Source organism: Bos taurus, chromosome 21, assembly GCF_002263795.3.
Source record: "Bos taurus isolate L1 Dominette 01449 registration number 42190680 breed Hereford chromosome 21, ARS-UCD2.0, whole genome shotgun sequence".
In the NCBI taxonomy this organism is placed as follows: domain Eukaryota; kingdom Metazoa; phylum Chordata; class Mammalia; order Artiodactyla; family Bovidae; genus Bos; species Bos taurus.
The window spans coordinates 69,056,485-69,077,861 of record NC_037348.1 but is presented as its reverse complement, the minus strand read 5'-3'; the positions used below and the strand labels follow the sequence as shown (position 1 = coordinate 69,077,861).

Below are 21,377 nucleotides of genomic sequence, written 5' to 3'. Positions count from 1 at the left end.
TTGCCGAGTGCAGTGCCAGCCGGTCAGTGCCCCTGGGCCAGGTTGGGGCTGGAGGGGCAGCTTGATTATGAGACGGGGTCTGAGGAAGAGGACGGGTGGCCAGCAGGTGGGCAGGCGGAGGTCCCTTCAGTCTGCGCAGCTGAGGGCAGAGGGCACCAGCCAGGTGGGGGCCGTGGCTTGACCATCAGCTCACGCCCATGGTTCCTGCTCGTTTCTACAAGATAAGTGGCCTCAAGGTGTTCAGCGTCTACCCGGTGAGGACATGTAAGTGGCTCTCTAGGTGGGGCTCAGCCCCTGTGGCTCTGAGCGATGTGAGATTCCAGAAGGACCACCAGGGGCTGGTGGAGAAGGGAAGGGCAGTCCACTCCAGTATTCTTGCCTGGAGAAGTCCATGGACAGAGGGGCCTCGCGGGCTACAGAGTCCACTCCAGTATTCTTGCCTGGAGAAGTCCATGGACAGAGGGGCCTCGCGGGCTACAGTCCATAGGGTTGCAAAAGAGTCAGAAAATGACTGAGCAACTAACACACACACACACACACACACACACACACTCGAGGCTAGGAGCAGGCGGGGTGCAGAGAGCCCAGAGCCTGCAAGAAAGGAGTCCTGGTCATGCACGCCGCCCACTTCACACAAGCTGGGCAGGAACTGGGGTCAGCTTCTACCCTTCATTGTCTCATAGAAGGCATCCATCAGCTCTGTGAAACCATGAGCATCCTCATTTTCTTTTTCAAATTAATTTTTCTGGGAGTATGGTTTCTTTACAATGGTGTGTTAGTTTCTGCTGTACAGCAAAGTGAATCAGGTATACGTGTGTGAAAGTCGCTTAGTTGTGTCTGACTCTTTGGGACCACATGGGCTGTAGCCTGCTAGGCTTCTCTGCCAATGGAATTCTCCAGGCAAGAATACTGGAGCGGGTAGCCATCTCCTCCTCCAGGGGATCTTCCCCACCCAGGGATTGAATCTGGGTCTCCTAAATTGCAGGCAGATTCTTTACCGTCTGAGCCACCAGGGGACTGAATCAGTCACACGCATATATCCCTTCTTTTTCTTTTTTAGATTTTTTACCGTCCCTGTTTTAAAGACAGAAAACTGAGCTCGGCAGTGTGTGTGCCTCCCTGCACTCCTTCCTTGCGCCCGTCCCCTGAGGACAGAGGGAGCCTGCTCTCCTCTGAGTTGTCCTGGTTGGGGGAACATCTTGGGTCCTCTGTCGCTTTGCATCAGTTCCAGGGGCTCACCTGTCCTGCCACCAGTGGCCTCGACCCTGGCAGCCAGGGCTGAGCCAGCCTTCTCTTCTCCAGGCACATCTGTTGCGGAATGTCCTTCTCGGCCATCAGGAATCACGGCCGCGTGGTGATCCACTTGTGTCCACCTGCCCCCCCCTGTCCATCACAGGACTCGGTTGGCAGTCGGTCAGCTGTGATGCCATCTGTCTCGAGTGTCATTCTTCCATCTTAGCTCTGGTTGCAGGCCCCGGCCAAAGCTCTCATGGACCCAGGTCACAGCTGTCCATCCGAGGGGAGCCTGGGATGGCTGTACCCACGGGGGGCACATGCCTTGTTCACCTCTGTGTGCTCAGGGCTGAGTATTGGGCATGAGCATTGAGCATTGCCCAGGAGGCACCAAATTAGTGACTGTGGAGTGAATGACAGAAAGGTTGCTTCCTCTTGACTTCCGCTGCTTCACGCCACTCCTGGCCCCAGACGCCTTTGAAGATTCATGGTCTGGCCAAGGGATCAGCCCTCTGGGATCACTGTGTCTGGACCTGCCATGGGCAGAATGGTCAGATGCGGGCAGCCAGTTCTGGCGCAGTTGGTCAAGCTGTACAGACCTGGGGAGCAGGTCTGGGGTGGGTCAGGGAGAGCCAGGAGGCTGGGAGGGGCAGTAGATAGAGCGTGTGATGGACAAGGCTCTCAGGGGCGTTGGTGGCCCCTGGAGTCCAGCGCACGGAGGACCCACTGCCCTGGTCAGACTCGGGTTTTTAGAGGGTCCTACCTGCTTAGGGTTTAGCGTGCACCTGAATCTCTTAGGAGACCAACTTCAGAGACACTGAGGACGCCTTTGCTCTGTGTGAGGGGCTCGTGGTTGGGTCTCGCGCTCATGGTCTCGACACCGTGTCCGTGGTACCAGCTCCCACCTCGTGCAGAGTGCGTCTGCAAAGTGGGTGCCCCGACTTGTGCCCGGGGGGTGTGAAGGGTTGGGGTGGAGGCTGCTTTTGTACAGGGGGAGTCACCCTGGTTGCTGCCTGGAGGGAGGGGTCTGTGGATCCGTGGCGCCTGTCTTCCTGGGGCATTGCTGTGTCAGGCCCCTGGCTGAGCTGAGGGTTAGTCTCAGGCCTGGGGGCCTGGGGCAGCCTTGTGTGTCCAGGTGGCTGTGGTTTGTGATTGACGGCTGGGGAGTGCTGGGTTAACACAACCCATCTGCCTGCCCACACGTGTCCCTCAGCCTGCACATCACTCCCAGAGCTTCCCAGGATAGCTGTCACTATGGAGACGGCACATCCAGGCAGGGCACCCTGGGAGGTGGCAGGAGGAAGGCGGAGTTAACCCTGTGAGTGCCAGGCTCCCATTCCTGTACTGGGAACTCTGTGGGGCTGGGTGAGGCTCCCACACACCCAATTCTTCAAAAGTCTGTAAAGCCTGGGACAGATGCCGAGGAAAGAGGCAAAAAGTGAGGGAAGAGTCGGAGGCGGCTGTCGGCCGGCGGGACCCCAGCACGGGTCCCTCCCTGTCTTGTGGGATGAAAAGTAAAAAAGTCGCTCAGTCCTGTCTGACTCTTTGCGGCCCCAAGGACTCTACAGTCCATGGGATTCTCCAGGCCAGGATACTGGAGCAGGTAGCCATTCCCTTCTCCAGGGGATCTTCCCAACCCAGGGATTGAACCCAGGTCTCCTGCATTGCAGGAGTATTCTTTACCAGCTGAGACATAAGGGAAACCCGGCCTGTGGGATGGAGAGCCCCAAACTGCGTCCCTTTAACAGGGATGCGGCTGGAGTGGCTGGGGCTTCTGTCTCTCAGAGACTGTTGTAAGTCACCCTCAGAGGTGGGAAGGGGCAGCTTTTGGATAGGCCGGCTGTGTCTCAGGCCCGCTGTCCAGGGGTTCCCTGAAGGTGTCTGTCTGCACGGAGGGTGAGGCGCCCGCCTGGGCTTGAGTACAGATTGTGGGGAATGGATAATGGATGGATCGTGTCCATCGCCCCTTGGCCTCAGCCAACAGTCACCACACTCAGGGACAGTAACTTTGATGTTTTCTTGGCTGAGGTCCCAGCCAATACCTTGTTTGATGAATGTTCTCTGTGAAGCCATATTTGGCCAATCATTCCACTCAGATTTGATGTCCTGAAAGCACTGATGTTCACGTGAAACCTGTGGCAGGTGGGAGGTGGGCCCGGGCTGCCGTCCCACCTGAGGGAGTTCCCTCTGCCCCCTGGCCCTTCTCGGGGGGACAGCCCTGTCCCCTGCCCCCTGCAGCCTCAGCTGGGCTACCTGCTCTCCTGCAGGACTCTGGGTCTCCAGGGGGTGGTTTGGAGAAGACAGGATGCTCATGGGTGGCTAGGAGAGTCTGGAGGGTGGGTGGTCCCACCATGCCCCCTCGCTTGCCCCATGGGAGGGCAAATACTGGCGCCGTCTGAGAGCATCCCAGTGGGGACCTGCCCATGTGCACCCTGGGAGGCCCTGGCCCCCGGGCAGTGCAGCCGCCCTGAGTGAGCTCTGCTCTCTCGGCCTTGCCCCTGGGCTCGCCTTGGCCTTTCAGGTTCCAGTGGGGAAATCAGAGCAGGGTCACGTGGCCCCCAATGCAGGTGCCGCTCAGCCGCGCTGATGGCCGTGTGGGTAAACGGCCTTGGGGGTGCCCGCGAGGGTGAGCCGCCAGGAAAGGCAGTCTGGCCGCCAGCATGCCTGCTGGCCTCGACGCTTTGGGACCAGGTGGACTTGCGTTTAAACAGAGGCCCCATCTCTGCTGTAAGATGGTCCCCACTCCTGGGCTTTGGGAGGATGGGCTGGGCAGCGGGGCTGTGGGATGAGGGACGCTCCAGGAAGGGCAGGGACCCTGCTTGGCCCCACCCCGTCCTCTGGGGCCCAGAGCCCAGCTGGGAACCTGAGGGCCGGGGGCTGCCCTCCCCCGCTGCCTGGCCCTGCAGCGGCGCTGGGGGCCCAGGCAGGCACGGTGACCGCCCCTCCTTCCCTCGCAGCTCCTTCCTCTACGCCTTCCTGAACCTGCTGGTCAGCGCCTTCGTGGTCTTCCTGGTCTTCATCGCCAGCACCATCGTGAGCGTGGGCTTCACCATGTGGTGTGACACCATCACCGAGAAGGGCACCGTGCCCCACAGGTGCGCCCTGGGCCCCCCTGACTCCCCACCAACCTCTTCCTGCACGGACCCTCCCGTGCCGCCCCTGGTGCCCCCATGGCCTGCGCACACCTGGCTGGCCCCTCCGCTGGTCCGCGCCCCCTTCCCAGTTCAGGGAGCCTGCAGCAGCTTCACACCAGAGCTGGTCCCCCAAGGACCCTGGGGGTGGGTTGGGGTGGGGGTGGAGGTCCCGGAGGTCAGAGGTTCCAGCTTCCCCATCATCGCCAGCACGTGGTTGGATGACGGGACCCCTCGGGGTGGGTTCCAGGTCCTAGGAGGAAGATGAAGATGGAGTGAGCGGGGTCCTGAGGGGCAGGACTGGGAGTTTCTGGTCAGAGGGGGTTGGGGACAGAGGCCTCGGGCCGGGAAGGATGCTCTGGGCCCTGAGTGAGGGGCTGTCTCTGGCTTGGGGGCAGCCCCACGTGGAGCATGGTGACTGCCGGACCCTGGCCTAGGGCTGCCCACTGCCCAGCCTCAGGGCAGTACCCAGTGCCCCAGGACAGGGCTCTGGAAAGGCAGGGACACTCGGGTCACCACTTCCAGAGGCTCCAGATTCTTTCTCTAAGAAAAATCTGATCTGGAACTTGAACATATAAATCAATGAAAGAGCTGAAGTGAGAGTTAGGGGTGGGGGCACCTACTTGCTACCCTGCGCCTTTGCCCTGGGGGTCCCCAGTGCCTCTGCAGAAGCCTCGGGCGCATAACAGAGGAAGGTTAAAGCACCCAGGGTGGGTGACTCCCTCAGGGCCCACAGCAGGGCAGCCCCTCTGTGTGTGGGGGTCTTACCCATGCTGAGCTGTATGGGCTCTCCCCGCTGAGCCCCCAGCCACGTGACTCCTCACCACCCCTGCCCCGTCCCGAGCCCTCAGAGGGCGGGCGGGCCCCTGGGATGGCCTTGGGCTCCTCTGGAAAGGCACCCAGCGTTTCTTTACCCTCACGAACTCCATTTCCAGCCCTTCAGCCTCATCCCACAGCTCCTTCCAGTGCGTGCCTGGGCCTCTGGGCCTCCCTCTCTTTGGGCACCAGGCTCCCATTCCTGTGTCCTGATGTTTGAGAGGCTACAGGTCCCTGAGCCCAGGCCTCGTCCATTCCAGGCTTCGGAGGCCCAGCCTGGACCAGCCTGTCCACATACAAGGAGCTTGTGCAGGTCATTAGGACTCTGAGGGGTGTCCTGCTGGTTGCCGCTGGGTTTGCTGGCCTGTGCTGCCAGCCCCAGGCGGTTAAAGGGGTGCCCCCGGATGCCCATGAAACTCAAGCAGGGCTGCCGTGCAGCTCAGTCTGGGGACTGAGGGGCCAGAAGCTGCAGCCCACACCTTCTGTAGCCCCTGGCCCTGCAGTGCCATGGGGCCACGGGGGGCAGGGCCGGGGGCTTCAGGGGAGTGATGGCCAGGGCTGGTATCCCCCACCGTTCAGGGTCAGATGGGGTCAGATCTGCAGGGTCCCTGCCCCACAGATGGGGCCCAGCAGCTCCCTGTCTGCCCCACCTTGGGGACAGTGCCTCCTCATCTGGGGGTGATGCTCTGCTGCCCCCCTGCTTGGTCCCCCCAGCGGTCACCGTCCACCCCCTCGTCTTGCCGTTTTAGCTGTGAAGAGCTCCAGGGCATCGACTTGGAGCTGAACGTGGACAACTCTGCTTTCTATGATCAGTTTGCGATTGCCCAGGTAGGCGGGGTGCCTTGGTGGGCGGGTCTGCTCAGGGGCGGGGCTTCTTGGGTAGGCAGGGCTGTCCGGGTGGGCGGGGCTTCCCGGGTACCAGGGAGGGGACCATTCTCTGCTGAGCATTCACTGAGCGCACAGCCCCACCCCATCCAGGAGGAAACACTCTTGGTTAAGGATGGTGTCTTGGTAGAGGAGGCACAGTGAGCGCAGTGCTGGGGGAGCAGTCAGGAAGGCTTCCTGTAGGAGGGCTGGATTTTGGAGGCAGAGGAATTGTGTGGGTGGGGAGGAGTGGGACATGGAGCATCCTCGGAGGAGGGAACAGCCTGAACTAAGGGCAGAGGCGGGAGGCCTGGGGGCTGAGGGGGGGCTCTGTGCTGCTCATCTGAGACTTCAGGCTGGGGCCCGGGGTCTGGATCCTGGTTCTGGTGCCACGTGGGCCCTCAGATAGATGCTTGAGGGCCCACGGCGAGGCCCCAGCTGGAGCGGCTGGGGCAGGGTCTGAGGGAGGGGATCCCTAGAGGGGATCCGGCTTTCCCATTTGGAGGAGCCCCTAGCCACTGTCTGGGGGACTCTGCTCTGCCAGTCCTGCCCCTGGATCAGCTTCGTCCCCTGCCCTCCAGGAGACCATGGGTCAGGCCAGGGACCCCGTCTGCTGGACACAAGTGTGTCGGGACATGCGGTCAGAGAGGGCCTGTCCCTCAACATCTGCGCCTGACCCTGACGATGACCCTGACGGCAGGGGTGGCGGGGTGCCTGGGCAGGCGGGTTCTTTCGGCTCCGGGCAGGTCCCGCCAGCCTCCAGGTTAACTTCTGGTCCTGCATTGGCCAGTGGCCGGCCTGAGGATCCTTTCCATAGTGAGGAGCCCTCTGGGGTGGGGGTTGGGGGGCTGGACGTTGGTGGGTCCAGCTGAGATGAGCCGAGCCTGTCAGAGACACCTTCATGTAGATTTAGTGGGAAACGCTCCCACCCGCGTTTGTGCGCGGTAGATAAGGAAGGTACGGGCTGAGTGATGACAAACACCTTCCACTGAGCCAGTTTAATTGCACCTCGAGCCTGGTTCTGATTAAATTGTTTCCCCTCCAACTGTTTGGAAACAGCAGATAAAGGTCAATTTGTTCCAGCGATTGGAAGAGGCTCCCTTACAGATGAAACGAGCTCTGCTTGGAGCCGAGTGGGCCCAGTACCGCCCCCCGCCCTGGGGGCCCCACCTGGGTGAGGGTGGGCAGTATTCCTGAGGCAGGGGCGCGGCTTGGGGCCAAGAGGGCTACCAGATGCTGGGGGGTGACGCCCCCATCCTATCTGGCCCTGGGGGGCGGGCGGGCGCCCCCGGCAGTGGCCCCTGGACCTGGCCACCCCCTGACGTGCTCTCCGCTCCTGCAGTTCGGCCTCTGGGCCTCATGGCTGGCCTGGCTGGCCATCACCGTCTTGGCCTTCCTGAAAGTCTACCACAACTACCGCCAGGAGGACCTGCTGGACAGCCTGGTCCATGAGAAGGAGCTGCTGCTGGCCCGGCCCGCCCCCCGCGCCGCCTTCCAGGAGAAGAGCGCCGTCATCTAGGCCGACTGGCCCCCACCTGGGCTGGGGGCACGTGCTGCCCTGGGCCGCGGCCCCGGTTCTGCCCAGCCCCCACGCCTTGCATGCCTCCCCTCGGCTCTGTGTGCAGTGCTGAGCGACCCCCTCACCGGGCACCCGGTTCCCACCCCGAACCGGCCTGGCAGCTGGCGGGGCTGGGGCCACCCTCAGCCCTGGGCCGGGGGCGCCTCCAGGCTCCATGCAGGGGCCTCCGCCTGTCCCAGGGGTGAGCCTCGGGGAGGCCCCCGGCCAGTGGGTGTGCTGTGGTCACGCCTCCCTGCGGGCCTCGGCTGGATGCCATCTGTGTGACCTGCCAGGTCCCGTGGCAGCAGCCTGTGGCCCCAGGGTGACCCCAGTGGCCCACGATGGCCACACGTCACTCTCGTGACCCACTCCTGAACCGTGCGGGGGATGAGGAGCCCGCCACCTGCGGGCCAAATGCTGCGTGTGGGAAGGAGCCCCTCGCCCTGGTGGCCCCCAGGGCTGAGAGCCCCTCTGCGCCTGCTCCAGAGCCCCTGGGAAAGCACAGGGTGGTGGGTTGGCCTGGAGTCAGGCCGCAGCGGTGGTGCAGACTTCCTGGGGGCCTGGCCTGGGGAGGCCCCAGGGCCCCGCTGTGGGCTGGGCCTGTGCTTGTGGGGTGGAGACATGGGCTCCGCATGTGGGGGTGACATCTTGCAGGGGAGAGGGGCCAGGTGCCACGGCGGGTGTATGAGTGCATGTGAGGCGTGTGAGGGTGTGGACGTGTGTATGATGTGCGTGCACGTGGTCACAGCATGTGCGAACATGCGTGAGTGTGCACGTGAGCTTGCACGGCGAGGTGTGAGCGTGTGTGAATGTATTGTGTGTACGCATGAGTGTGCCTGTGCACAAGTGTGTGTGCGAGTGTGCGTCTGTGGGTAGAGACTGGAGCGGGCAGCTATCTGCACCCCCATCCCCAGGGCCCCCCATACCCCAGAGGAGGGGCCTCTTTCCCATCTCAGGGGGCCCGAAGGGCGCAGTCCCGCCCCCGTGGCAGCAGGTGGAGGACCTGGGGGAGGACCTGGGGCCTGGGATTCGGTGCTGAGCCGCCTGGGGCTGCCTGGCTGTGGACGCCGCTCAGGGCTCCCAGCTCAGGAGGCAGGCCTGGCCTGTGTGATCATTTGCAGTGGCTCCATCTCCCTGAAAGGAGGGGCCCGGGTCTGGGGACCCGTGTGGCAGGCGGCCTGGCCCTGGGGAACGCAGTGCAGGTCACTTGTCTTGATGTGCTCGGCTGGTACCTTTCCGGAGGGGCTCGGGGTGGAGGTGATAGAGGCTCCTGGCATGTTAGATGCTCTGGCCCTTGGCCTGGCTGGGGGTTCTGGCCAGAGGATCAGGGACCTTGGGGAGGGGTTTTGACAGAACCTGAGGCCCCCAAGGGGATCTGCCTGCCCAGTCCACTGGTCCCTGAGAGCTCCTGGTCTGTTCCCCACAGAAGGGGGTGGCTCTGCCTTGTGCCCCAGCAGGCGGCAGCCATCTGGGCCCTGGAGAGCGGAGCAGGCCCTGGATGTGGGCTTCCAGACTGGAGGCTCTGCTGCAGGTGTGGCTGTGCCGGGGCACTTGTGGGTGGCCTGGAGCGTCTGGGCAGCCCTTCGGTCAGACCAGCAGAGACCTGTATCCACGTACAGGGCCACCTGCAGAGCAGAATGGTCGCTGACACACAGGCTGTCGTGGGCCAGCTGCACTGGCACCCCCAGACTTCCCATCCTGGGGGCTCCTGGGAAGGGCACTGCTGGCCTCGGGGAGGGTGCCCTGGGACAGGAGCCGGTGGCCTAGAAGTGGGCTGGGAGGGCCCCCTGGGGCTGGACAGGAGAGGCCGGCCGTGCCCCAGGGCCCCTGAGGAGGGTCTGCCCTGCTTCCTCAATGCCTGCTTCTCCCCACTGCTGTTTGATAATGGACATCCTATTTTAATTCTACTCCAGCTTAACTGAAAGTGAAAGGTCTTCAACGCAAATGTATTTATTTCTCAAGTCAAAATAAAAACAAAAATACCTGAGCCTCTAATGCGGGCGAGCGATTAGGTGTCTCTTTATCCATCTTTTCTGCATCTTCAGTTTGCCTTTGTTTCTGTTGTTCTGTCTGCTTTCAATTTAAGACTGAAAACACTGCCTTCTGTGTTTGCTCCTGGAGTTTCCCAGACTTACTAGGAACCGGGAGTCCCCCCGCCCCGGCGGCTGCAGTCTCCATCTGCACGTTTCCTCGTGGGTTCCGTTCTGCTTCCCGTCACTTCTCGGGTGTGAGGATGGATTTCGTGTTTCAGAATTCTCAGCGTTCTCAGATGCACCTTGAGCGATATTTTCCCCAAAGCAGCGGGGTTCCAGGTCTTGCAGACCCTCCGGAGCTGAGCGGGTCTTTGCAGAAGCCCTGAGCTGAGAGCGGTGGGCCGTGAGGAGGGGTGTCGGGGAAGCTGGGCGCCTCCGAGTGCCCCCCTCACGACGGGCTCAGGGCTGGTGGGGCTGAGCCCCGTGGGTTCGGGTCTGCCACTTAGCCTGCCCGTCCTCTTCAGGGGGTGGGTGGGCGCAGGGGGTGGCGGGTGTCCGTGAGGGAGGCAGCTGTGACGCTGGAGGGTCCCCAAGGGCCGCTGACCCCGGAGGTGGGCCTCTGTCCTCTGGGCTCCCGGCTCAGGGCTCCCTGAGTTCTGAAGCCCAAAGGGACCCTGGAGACGGGTGCCCCGGCCCCTGAAGCCCTGGGGGGCTGGCTCCCACAGCACCCCGACCTCTGCAGCGGCTGCCGAAGCGAATCCATAGCAAGTCGGTCCCGACTTCCCTCCTTGGGGCCAATGTCTCCGGGAGGAAAGAGGTGGCAGTGTTTCAACAGAAAACCAGCGTCTCCCCACTTAACCCGTGGGGGCAGATGGCAGGAGCCCAGGTGGCGTGCGGATGGCTGTCTTCAGGCTGTGGGGGGCTTCTCCCCCAGTGGGGCCTCCCTGCTTTGCTCAGGCCCCTCTCCCTCCCTGTGTCTGAGGGGACCCAGGGTCTGTCTCCGCAGGGCCCCCTCGGTCTGGCTGTGTGGGCTACACGGTCACGGGGCTCCTGGGCTCCACACAGCCCAAGCGGGGCCGTTGGGACCCAGGCCCAGACGGCCGCCTTCCGAGGGTGGCGACCCTGCCTCTCAGCCCTCCCGTCCCCTCTCTGCTGCCCCCAGGCCGGCGGCTTTAGAGATGCCAGGTGGCGCACATGCCCCGGACAAGCAGGGCTCCCCAGGCCGGGGGCCCAGTGCTGGTGGCAGGTAGGCTGGGGTGCTGGGCCCCGCACGTGACCGCAGGAGAGAGCGTGCCCCCAGCCACCTCTCCCGGCGGGGTTTTGGGGTCTGGGCTGCGGGTCCCCAAGCAGCAAAGTCCAGTTTCCTTTCCTTCTCTGGGTGCCCCGGAAAGAGGGAGGGTGCCCCCAGCTGCAGGAGCTACACGCAGACACCTCCAGGCCCAGCTCAAGGTTACCGAGAGTTCCTGCCAGGGTGAGGGGGCGCCTGAAGGGTAGCCCCAAGGGCTGGAACCCGTGGGTGCCCGGGTTTCAGTGGTGACATTCTTGTTCGAAGGAGACCTCCCAGGGGATGCCCCTGGGCCCCCGGGGGGCGGGCGTTGCCGTCAGAGCTGCAGCAGGCAGCGCCAGCAGTCCAGGGCCGCCAGCCGCAGGTGCAGGAGGGCGGCGAGGAGCCGGGCCCGGAAGTCCTCCAGGGCCCTGGCCATGGGCCCGGCCTGGCCGCAGCACATGCCCAGCGCCAGTGCCAGCAGGATGCAGGCCGTCAGCCGGAGGAGCAGGGAGCCGCCGCGGGGTCGTGGCCGGCTGGGCGCTGGGGGCCAAGGGGGCAGGTTAGCACGGCCGGCAGTCCTGACCCCGGCCCCGGTGGGGACCCCGTGGGCGCCCTCCTCCCTGCGGGGGCGGGTGCAGACACTGTGGAGCTCCCCCAGGGGCTGGCACCTCAGTGACCCCCAAGGTCCCTGGGGGGCCTGGGTCTCCCTGTCCCTCTCTGGCCAGTGGGTTCCTTGCAACGGGGACCTGCTGCAGGCACCCCGCCCTGCGCCCTCCCGTGGAGGGCAGTGAGGGGCAGAGGGCAGCCCTGGGGAGCTGCTGCCCACCCGCGTCCGTCAGGAACCCCAGCTGAAGGCGGGGCCCTGCCAGGGTGGGGGGTGCTGGAGCCATGGGGGTGGGGGGGGTGGGGTGAAGACACTGAACTTACCCTGGACAGCAGTGGTGGGCTCCCTGCAGGCGATGTCTGGGGAGGAGAGTGAGAGTGGGCTTGGACGGGGAGGGGCCTTCCTTCTCGGAAGGTGTGCCCACTCCACTAGCCAGGCTCCCCGAGGGACTCCCCCGTCAGCCGCCCTCCTGAGGACCCTGAGTCTGACCAGGTCAGACAGAGCTCCCCGCTTTGCTGATGGAGACGAGCTCCTGCAGGTTCTGACCCGGCCAGGTGGTCCACCCCCTGGCTGGCCACTCTCCCAGCGCTCCCTGGGGTCCCGCCCAGCCTCTTAGGCTTCAGGTTTCAGTTTCCAGATGCTGGGCACCTCTTGGGGGTCCTGGGGGAGGGGTGTATGTGGCATCTGCAGGGGTTCTGGGGCGAGGGCAGCCAGACGCCTGGCCTCCTGTCCATCCTGCTCGGCTCACTGGAGGCCCCAGGCCAGTGCTGACGGGGCCCTGACTCCCCGTATGAGGGTCTCTGCTTTCGGGTGTTGGGAGCTCCTGGGGGTGGGGCCGATCTGCGAGGGAGGGGCAGCTGAGTGTCGGAGCAGGGGCCCTGCTGGAGGCCTCTCCCGCTGGTTACCACCAGCCTTCACAGGAGACGCTGACATGTGTCGGGGCGGCGAGCTGCACTCACAGCTCGGCAGGACTCGGAGCCCCGTCCTTAGGGGCCGTGGCAGCAGAATCTAAGATGCCCCCAGCCCCTCCCGGTCCCTGCCTTTGTGTGGTCCCCCCTGCTTAACGTGGGGGCCTGTGATGCGCTTCCACCAGCAGGACATGGCAGAGGGGCCAGGGTCCCGCAGCTCCGATGGGAATCCCCACGGGGCACCGAGTCAAGAGACGGGGTCTCGGACGAGCTCTCCAGGCAGAGGGTCTGGAGGTCAGGGAGAGGCTCCGCTGCTGGCCTTGGAGGTGCAGCTTGGAGGACGTGAATTCTGTAATAACCCCCGTGTGCTTGCACTAGGGCCCTGGGCCCCGGGTGAGGCCCGGTGCTGGCGGACTCCCTGATGGCCACCTCCCCGAGGGAGGGCTGGCGTGGCTGTGCCCAGGGCCCCAACCCCCAGGGCTGCTGAGACAATCAGCGAGGGTTGCTGAAACGGCTAAGTCTGTGGTATTCATCATGAGGCGTCGCTAGCTGATACAGGGCTGTGAGCCATGGGCAGGGGTGGAGGGGGCAGGGGTGGAGTGGGCTCTGGGGCGGCCCCGGGGCGCTGGGAGGAGTGGGGAGGACTGGGGAGGCGGGCAGTGAAGGCTGGGGGCAGGGAGGAGCTTCAGGACGCGGGAGGGGAGAGTGGGCAGGCGTGGGGAGCCCTGCCCTCTGGCCTTTCCTCAAGGAGACGGGGTGGCCCGGGCGGCTCTGCTTCTAGGTTCCTGTCTGTTGTTGTTTTCCCGACTGCCACTCAGTCCTGACCGACCCCACGGGCCCGGGTTTTGCTGTGAGGACAGGGTCGTGACTGCGGTCCCTGGAGACGGCCCTCCACGAGATCCCGGCGATGGCCCCCCGCCCGCCCGGCCGCGGCCCGCTTGCCTCCTCTCTTACAGTGGACGGCCACCTCCAGGGGCTCTCGGAACCGCACGTGTCTCGTGGTCCTCCGTGGCTCGTCCCCACGGCCGCAGCGCTCCTGCGGGCTTCGTCTCAGGATTGAGGCGGGGCCCTTTCTGCCCTCCTGTGGGGTGGGAAGTAGAGGCAAGTGAGTCCCTCCCGTCTGGCCTCCCGGAGGCTGGAGAGGACAGGCAGCCTCGTCAGCGCGCCTGCTGCCTCCTCTGGGCTTTGGCAGGGGGACCCCTGGGCGGGCGGGGGGCTAGGCCTCCTGGGTCTCCCAACCCAGCCCTCTCCCACTGGGGTTCCTGGGGCAGAGACCCAGCCCTGCTTCCTTTCTCCGCCTCCCGCGGAGGCCCAGCTCTCGGGCCTGTGCACGGGGCCGTGGGCCCCCGGAGACCAGCGCCCGCCCAGGGCCCTGCCGTACCCTCCCCGCCCGGGGCGTTGGTGAGCCTGGAGCCGCCTCCTCATTCTTCCTGGTCTGATGTTGAGTCTCTGGCCGGGAGTCGGGGCTCAAGGCGTGCACCGCAGTCTTCATTTACTGGGACATGGTCCTGAGATAAGCACAGGCATTATTTATTACCCAGGGAACATGCGCAGGAATAAAATAAAAGGGGGAGAGATCCTTTCCAGGAAGCTGAGCTGGCATCCCCCCGCCCCTCAGACTCCCTTCGACCTGCTCCCGGCGCGGAGGAACCCTGCTTGCTGAGAACGGCGTGGTCAGCGGCCTCCCTGCTGCCACCTTCCGAATCGTCAGCTTTAATGGCGCGTGTGCTCCGCGGGGCTGGCCTGCGACTTAAGGCCCCATCATTAGCGGGAGGCTTGGGAGGTTTGCCTTTTGCCGTAGCCACCTACGATTTTTTGAGGCCGCAGAAAAGACCGCGGTGAACATCACTGCTGCCTCCTTCCTGGGGGTGCTCAGGCTGAAAGCCAGCATCCAGGGCTGGGCTTCAGCAGGGCTTCGGGAGGGCTGGGAAAGGCTTCTCTGGGGCTCACGGGGGCTGCAGCTGCTGGGCCCACCCCCCAGGCCCGCCCAGACTCTCTGCCTCTCCCTCTGTTGTCGTGTTCCTCCCTCTCTCTCCCTCTGGTGTTTATATTGCTCGTGGACTAGGTGTAAGGTGGTACTGTCCCCTCCGGGAGCCTCTGAGTGCGGCCTGTCTGGTGTGAATTTTCTTTCAGGTCCGTTGAAGGGTCCTTGACTTTTGAGGCCTCCCCCATCCTGTGCGGGTGAAGCCAGGCAGCCCCAGGCCTGCTTTGAGCCTGTGCAGCAAAGTGGGCGCCGGGGGTGTGGCCAGGCCCTCTGTGCGTGGACAACAAGAGCGGGGTGGCGTGGGCGCTCCTCCCCTCTCCTCCCCAGCCCCAGGCTCTGCCAGGGTCCTGCTCTGGGGTCCTGGGCGGGCCTTCCTGCTCCCTCTCTATGGGGGCAGATGTTTGTGCTTTATGAGGGGTGTCCTGGCTTCCATCCATCCTCCAAAGACCCCGCCCCCAAGGATGGAGGTGGGGCTGAATCAGGTGGGAGCTGCCGGGTCGGGGAGGAGTGCCGGGGAGGGGGGCTGGTTTGGGGGAGGGCTCTCTCCATCTGGGAGATAACAGCCTGGCCATTCAGTTATTTCAAAAAGGAGCAATTTTCTCCTGTCTCAGCATCAGGCTTTTTATTGCAAACAGGGTCACGGGGGTGGAGGGGTGGGGAGGGAGGCCTGCTCTTGCGGAGGCCCTGGGGGGCCAGAGCTCTGCCAGTGGCCCAGCGGTTGAACCCCTACTGGGGTTCCCAGGGCCCCGCCCCAGGCCAGGGGTGGTGGGACAACGTGTGAATGTGTGCGCACCCGTGTGAGCACTTTGGTGAGTGTGCACGTTGGATGCCCATAGATGTACACGTGTGCACACATGTGTAAGTGCTGTGTGCACACGTGTGCGTATGTGGGTGCACAGGTGTACCTGCCTATGTTGGGCAAGAGTGTGTGTACAGCTGTGTGTGACCGTGTTCACTGTGTGTGTGAGTGCACACATGTATGTGGAGCATGTGTGAGGATGAGTGTCAGCGTACATGCCTTCTGTCTGTGCACACGTGTGCCAGTGTGCATGTGTGAGTGTGTGAGTGTGCCTGTGCACGTGCATGCGCCCGTGACTGGCTGTGAACGGGCAAGCGGTGAGTGTCCCTGGCAGCTCCGAGCCTCCGGGGGGGCAGCCTCACTCAGCCCCATCCTGCGCCGCCTGTGACCTTGTGTGACCTTGGCAAGCCCCTTAACCTCTCGGAGCCTCTGTTTCCTCAGCTGGAAATGCCCCGCAGCTCCGGTCGGGGTGAGCGTGGCAGCTTCTGGCAGGGCGCAGGGGTGACCGGGACCCGCCTGGGCTCACAGCCAGTCAGCCTGGGTCAGCTCTCAGGGAGAGGGAGCGACCGTGCCCAGCACGGAGCCCATGTGCATGGGGGAGCTCCCCGCGGGGTCCCCTGCCCACTGTCTCTCAGGAGTCCCGGCCTCTCTTGCTCCCATCGGCCTTCTGCCGCACCCACAGCCTCGCCCAGGCTCCAGCTTCTGTTAAAGGGCACACCCGGCCCCTCCCCAGCGGAACTGGGGCCTCTCGACCCCCAGAACTGGCCTGAGTGCTGGGCTCCGCCCTTCTTAGGTTCAGTGGCCTCGGTCAAGCCGAGGGGCTGGGCCTCAGTTTCCCCCCCAGGAACTTGGAGGAAGGCGTGGCTCTGGTCTGCCCAGCGAGTGAGGCTGCTCTGGGCCCTGCCTCCCACCTGCCCGCAGGCCCCTCTCCGCCCAGGGGTAGACACCCTGTGTGGGGGTGGGCAGGCCTTGGGGCCTCCGGCAGGGACAGCGTGTAACATGAGTGTCCTTCTCCGAGGCCGCCTTGTGACAGATGGGCGATAAGGGTGGAAAATAGCTCTGGGCCTGCAGAGTGTCACCCGCTGCCCCGCCCCCTGTCGCGGCAGGCACAGCCTGTTAGGCCACTGCCTGGGGGGGACCCTGTCATTCCCTGGGCTGGGGACCTGCTGTGGGCTCTCCCAGAGCTCCTGGTCCAGTCCTGGGGGCCCTGAGGGGCCAAGCGGGGCTCCTCAAGGTTCTGCTTGCTTCCCAGGAGAAGGGGTCTGGCCAGGGCTGCACCCCCCAGGACCCCCGCCCCCCGATGGCCTGTGGGCTCTGGCCTAGCACCCTCCCTCCGTGACCTGACACCTTTGGGAGCCGGTGACGGTATCCACAGCAGTCCCCCGACCTGCCTGTTCCCCGGCCTCCGGGGGTGCAGGGTGGGCTGGGCCGGCCGGCTCTCTCCTGGTTCAAGGCCTTGGACAACGCCGAGCCCTGGGCCCCGGCCCTCTGCCGTCTGCCCCGGCCCCACCGGGCTCCTGACTCCTGCAGGCCAGGCGGTCTGCACCCTGTGTCCGCCCCCCACCCTGCCCCTGGCCCGCCGGACTCTGTCCTCATCGGGGGCCCTTCCTCAGCTCTGACCCCACCATTGCCCCATCACCCTCCAAGCCTCCCTGTGCCCGGCTGCCTGCAGGGCCCTAGACTCAGGCAATGGCCAAGCTGGGCAGGTCCTGCAGCCCTCAGGGGCCCTGAGCCCAAGCCAGCAGCGACTCGGCCGGCCTTCCCGCTGTCCTGTCCCTCGGGACATCACCTCCAGAGGCGTCCAGCTGGCAGAGGCGGGAGAGCCAAGCCAGCCAGGACCCCACCCTGGAGGCTGAGCTCACGCATCCCCCAACTCACACATTGTACATGTATACACACCACACCAGTCACACACATACCACACACATGTACACACCACACACACACACACACCTACACACACACACACACCTACACCCACACACTATGTACACACACACACACCACACAGCTCACACACACACCGTACATGTGTACACACACACACACACACACACCTACACACTCACACGTTGTGTACACGTACACACCACACAACTCACACACACCACACACATGTACACATACATACCTCCACACTCACACACTATATACACATACACACATCAGACACACTCATATATGCCACACACATGTACACACCACACACATATACACATACACATGTACACACACACATACCTAGACACTCACGCACACATACTCCACACACACACACACACACACACCTCCATTCTCACTCCGTATATACCACATACACACACACACTCACACACACTCACACACACCACACACACCATACCCATTTGTACACTCACGTATGTACACCACACATATACACGTAGCACACAGCACACACATGTCACACACGTGTCTCCACACTTGCTGACACACATGCGCTCTCGCCTGCTGCCTGGCTCACCTGGCTCCTGGCTGCCACACCCGAGGCGAGCTTGCCCACCTGCACCCGCGGTTCACTGGTGATCAGAGCCTCTGGCAAAGAGGGAACCGGAGCCGGGGCAGCTCGCGGGCGGCCGAGAAGCTTCTCTTACACTACGGGGCGGCGGCTTCAGCGGCCCTCTGGACGGCCCTGCTGGAGGAGGCCATCGCTGTGGGGCTGGTGGCCTGGTGGCGTTTGACTCCCGCCCAGAGTGGCAGGCTGAATTCAGGGCACTGACCCCATGGACTGTGCCTTTTCTGAGCTGCGGGAGGAGATAGAAGGCTGTGGACACCCCCATGCCGGCTCGCTGCGGGCGGGTGGGAGTAGGGAGGCTGGCCGGCCAGCAGCCCTGGCAGCTCTCAGCCTGGCAGCTCCCCAGATAGCACCATTTCCGAATTGAGCCAGGGGAGGACTCGGGGGAGCCCCATGGGCTGGTCTCACACACTGGGGCTGCCCGCTGCCTCTGGCCCTGCCTAGAATGGGGAGTCGGGGAGCGGGAGCTGGCCGGGGGTCCCCGAGGTCCCTCCACACTGGGACGCTCAGCCCGCACATTTCTGGGGTGCATTTAGGACGTGGGGTGGCAGCAGGCCCTGGTGACATCTGTGTGACCGAAGCAGGGGGCAGCCAACCTCGGCCTTGAGTGCCCCAGGTGATGGGGCCTGTGGACCCCGGTCCAGACCCTGACCACGCTCACCCCGAGCTCCACTCCTGGGTTCTGCCCACTCCAGAGTGCTAACATCAGGTTGGAGAGCTAATGCTCCCTGGGTGCCTGCACATAGCAGGTGCCAAATAAGTGGTGCGTCCTGAGCTCCCCACGCGCATGGTGGGAGGGATGGGGATTCCCTCTGATTGAGTCAACTCAGAAAAGAGCCGTGTCCCTGGGGACACCCGAAAGCTGTGGCCTGGGCTCCAGTGACCCCAGGAACGTGTCTGTTCCCTCCGAGCTCGGTCCTCCGCAAGTCCCCTGAGGCCAGAGGGCTGGCAGGGGTCAGGATCCCACCCTGCAATCCAGGCTGCGGTCCCCGCCAAATGCCCGGAGCCGTCCTGTGCCTCAGAAGGCCTGAGCCAGGGTGTGGGCGGCGTGTGGAGGGCCCCGCATGGTGGCTTTGCCCATGCATGGCCTGGCCTCGGGCAGGAGCTTGGATGGAGGGCCAGCAGGGCCCTCGGCTCAGGCCTGGCCCCTGGAGAGACGCTCAGAGCACCGGGGGCCGGGACGTCACTGAGGGCACTCACCACCCTCGCTGGGCAGACCAAGCATGAGGTCCAGAGGGGCCGGGGCTCCTGGCACTACGAGCGCCTGGCTCGCCTGGGACGGTGCCCAGGTGAGCCCTGCAAGCCCCCAGCCCCGGCGAAGGAGACGGGCGGCCCCCAGTGTGAGCTCCGTCCGCCCGCCCGCCCGCCTGCAGCAGGGTCCCCACCTGCATCCGTCCTGGGGCCTCTCCGCCCTGAGCCTCACTCCTAAACAGGAATGAGCATCCCCTGCTCCCTGGAGCGGCTCTCACCTGGCTCCCTCCCGGCTCTGCGAGGGGTGGTGCGGCCGGCTCCGCGGCGGCCCCAGCAGCGGTCGTCCAGCACGCTCTTGGCCCGGCTGGCAGTGCCCCTCCTGTGCCCCGGGGAGGTGGGCGCTGGGTTGCTCGGGTGAACGGGGCCACGCCTGCCTGGCCTCCCACGGCTCCGGTCCGGAGCTGCTGCCTGCCTGCTCGCAGGGCTGATTTCTGGCCAGTCTACGTTCCCGCCCCAGGCCCCTCTGCCGGGTTGCAGAGCTCGGTCAGCTGGCAAAGGCTGAGCTATAATTACTCTTCTCTTTGGCAGAAATAGCAGCGACCCCGAGGACAGGCCGCTGGCCCCAGAGCGGGGAGGGGGTGGCCGTTTCCCAGGCCCTGAGAGCATAGGCCGGGCCTGCAGACAAGACGAGGGGTCAGTGCCCTCTCACTGCCCTTCAGGCCTACGTGTGACCTCCCAGGCCGGTTCTGGAGACAAGCAGTTCTTGGAAAACCCAAGGGCAGCGTCAGAGGCATAGTGTTGCAGGGAGGAGATGGGGGCCTGACGTGGGGGCTGGGTGGGTTGATCACAGTGACCAGCCGCTGACTGACCCGGCCCAGAATGGAGCCCCAGAATGGAGCCCCAGAATGGACAGGGGCCCGCCCTGCCCCCTGCTCCTGCACCCCACACATCCTGCCTTGGGAGTCTCCGGAGGAAAGGACAGAGCACAGATCCCAGGCTGCAGGATCAGGGCACCACATCTGAGGCCCAGGATTGCCCCGGGGTAGAGGGGCCACGGGGCTGAGGGCCCAGCATTCTCATGGTCTGTCCTGGGCTGGGAGCTGGGGGTTCAGCTCTCTACTGTATCCCATTGCCTGGCAGGGGCTGAGCCGCCCCAGACCTGTGGATGAGGAAAGAGCAGGTCAGAGGGGGAAGGTGACTTGCCCGAAGTCACACAGCCTTGAGGGGCCTGCCTGGCCCAGTCTTGGTGCCCCCGTCCCCCGGCCCCCAATCCAGACCAGCTCCTGATGTGCTAGCTCATGTGGCAGCCCCTATGGAACGAGGTCTCAGAGGCGTGGAGGGACCCAGCTGCTGGGAGGATGGTATAGGTGTGGCTAGTGGCTGCTGTCACACACATGTCTGCACACAACTTGCCTTGACACAACCCACATTTCCCAGTTCATGGCCCCAGCCATCTTCAGAGCCCCAACTCGAGCCGCTCCAACCCCCCACCAACCCCCTTTCAACAGTAAAGACCTGTGACTACATTGCCGCGCCCCCTCAATCCAGGATCATCTCCCCATTTTAAAGTCATGCAATTTTAACTCTGTCCTCAGCCTAATTCCCTCTGGCTGTGCGACCTATCACATGACAGATTTAGGGGCTTTGCACGTGGACATCTTTGCGGGCGTTATTCTGACCCTCAGCAGATGGCAGGGGTGCAGGTTTTGGGGGTGCTGTGGGATTATGAGATGAGAGCCAGTTAATTTGAGATGCGTAGAGGTTTCCTGGGGTGGGAGAGTTGGATGTACGTGTCTGGCTCAAGGTGACTCTAGCAGGAGATGTGAATTTAGGGTAACCCTCTTGGTACCTTGAAAAATGGTCCCCCAAAACACAGCTGTATCACTGGTCTGAAGCCTGTGAATGTCAACAAACTTGGGGCCACCACATGTGTCCCCATCACGGGGGGCATTTAACACAGAAAAGGAAGCAGTGATGTGATCACAGATGCAGAGTTTGGAGGAAGAGGGCCAGGAGCCCAGAACTCTCACAGCCACCCAGAAGCTGAGAGGGGCGGGCGGGGCCTTCCCCTCGAGCCCCCAGAGGTCGCGTGATCCTGCCAAAAGCTTGATTTAGGACCCCTCCGAACCCTGAGAGAATCAGTTTCTGTTGCTTAAGTCGAAGGGTTTGTGGCAGTTTGTTATAACCGCTACGGCCAATGAACCAGTCAACTCAGAGGTGGTACAGAAAGCCACGGGGCTGGGGGAACGACCCTGGGGGGCTCTGAGCACAAGCCCTGAGCGCTGCCGTGTGATGAGGTCAGGTTGGCATGGTGGGCAGAAGCTGGGTAGGGAGGTGCAGCTGGGGGGCCTGTGGGGTGGGGGGCAGGAAGAAAGGGGGTGCTTTCAGGACCACCGCCAGGCCAGGAGGATCGAGGAGCGGAGATTCACCCCAGGCCGGCTGTGAGGAGGTCGCAGGTGGACATGGAGGGTGGTGAGCATGAAGGCTGAGGGTGGGGGACTCAGGACTGGGGGGCA

The 21,377-nt window shown here is 63.9% G+C and overlaps 2 protein-coding genes across 6 annotated transcripts in view; one reads left to right on the top strand and one right to left on the bottom strand.

Moving 5' to 3' along the window:
• TMEM179 (transmembrane protein 179) overlaps nucleotides 1–9,597 on the top strand; it is a 44,887-nt gene extending 35,290 nt beyond the window's left edge. For both annotated transcript variants that reach the window (XM_015459383.3, XM_002696788.7), the window contains 3 exons: nucleotides 4,191–4,328; nucleotides 5,930–6,008; nucleotides 7,387–9,597. In XM_015459383.3, coding sequence (XP_015314869.1) covers nucleotides 4,191–4,328; nucleotides 5,930–6,008; nucleotides 7,387–7,563 — 394 coding nt within the window. In that variant the 3' untranslated portion in view covers nucleotides 7,564–9,597. The remainder of the gene's footprint in view (nucleotides 1–4,190; nucleotides 4,329–5,929; nucleotides 6,009–7,386) is intronic.
• On the bottom strand, nucleotides 9,537–19,354 carry C21H14orf180 (chromosome 21 C14orf180 homolog). Of its 4 annotated transcripts, none has more exons than XM_010817271.4 (5): nucleotides 19,140–19,354; nucleotides 13,736–13,862; nucleotides 13,309–13,435; nucleotides 11,770–11,805; nucleotides 9,537–11,382 (listed from the first exon to the last, which is right to left on the bottom strand). In XM_010817271.4, the coding sequence occupies exons 2-5, from the start codon at nucleotides 13,844–13,846 to the stop codon at nucleotides 11,177–11,179; spliced, it is 480 nt and encodes a 159-aa protein (XP_010815573.1). In that variant the 5' UTR covers nucleotides 13,847–13,862; nucleotides 19,140–19,354; the 3' UTR covers nucleotides 9,537–11,176.
• Nucleotides 19,355–21,377: the final 2,023 nt, after the last annotated feature.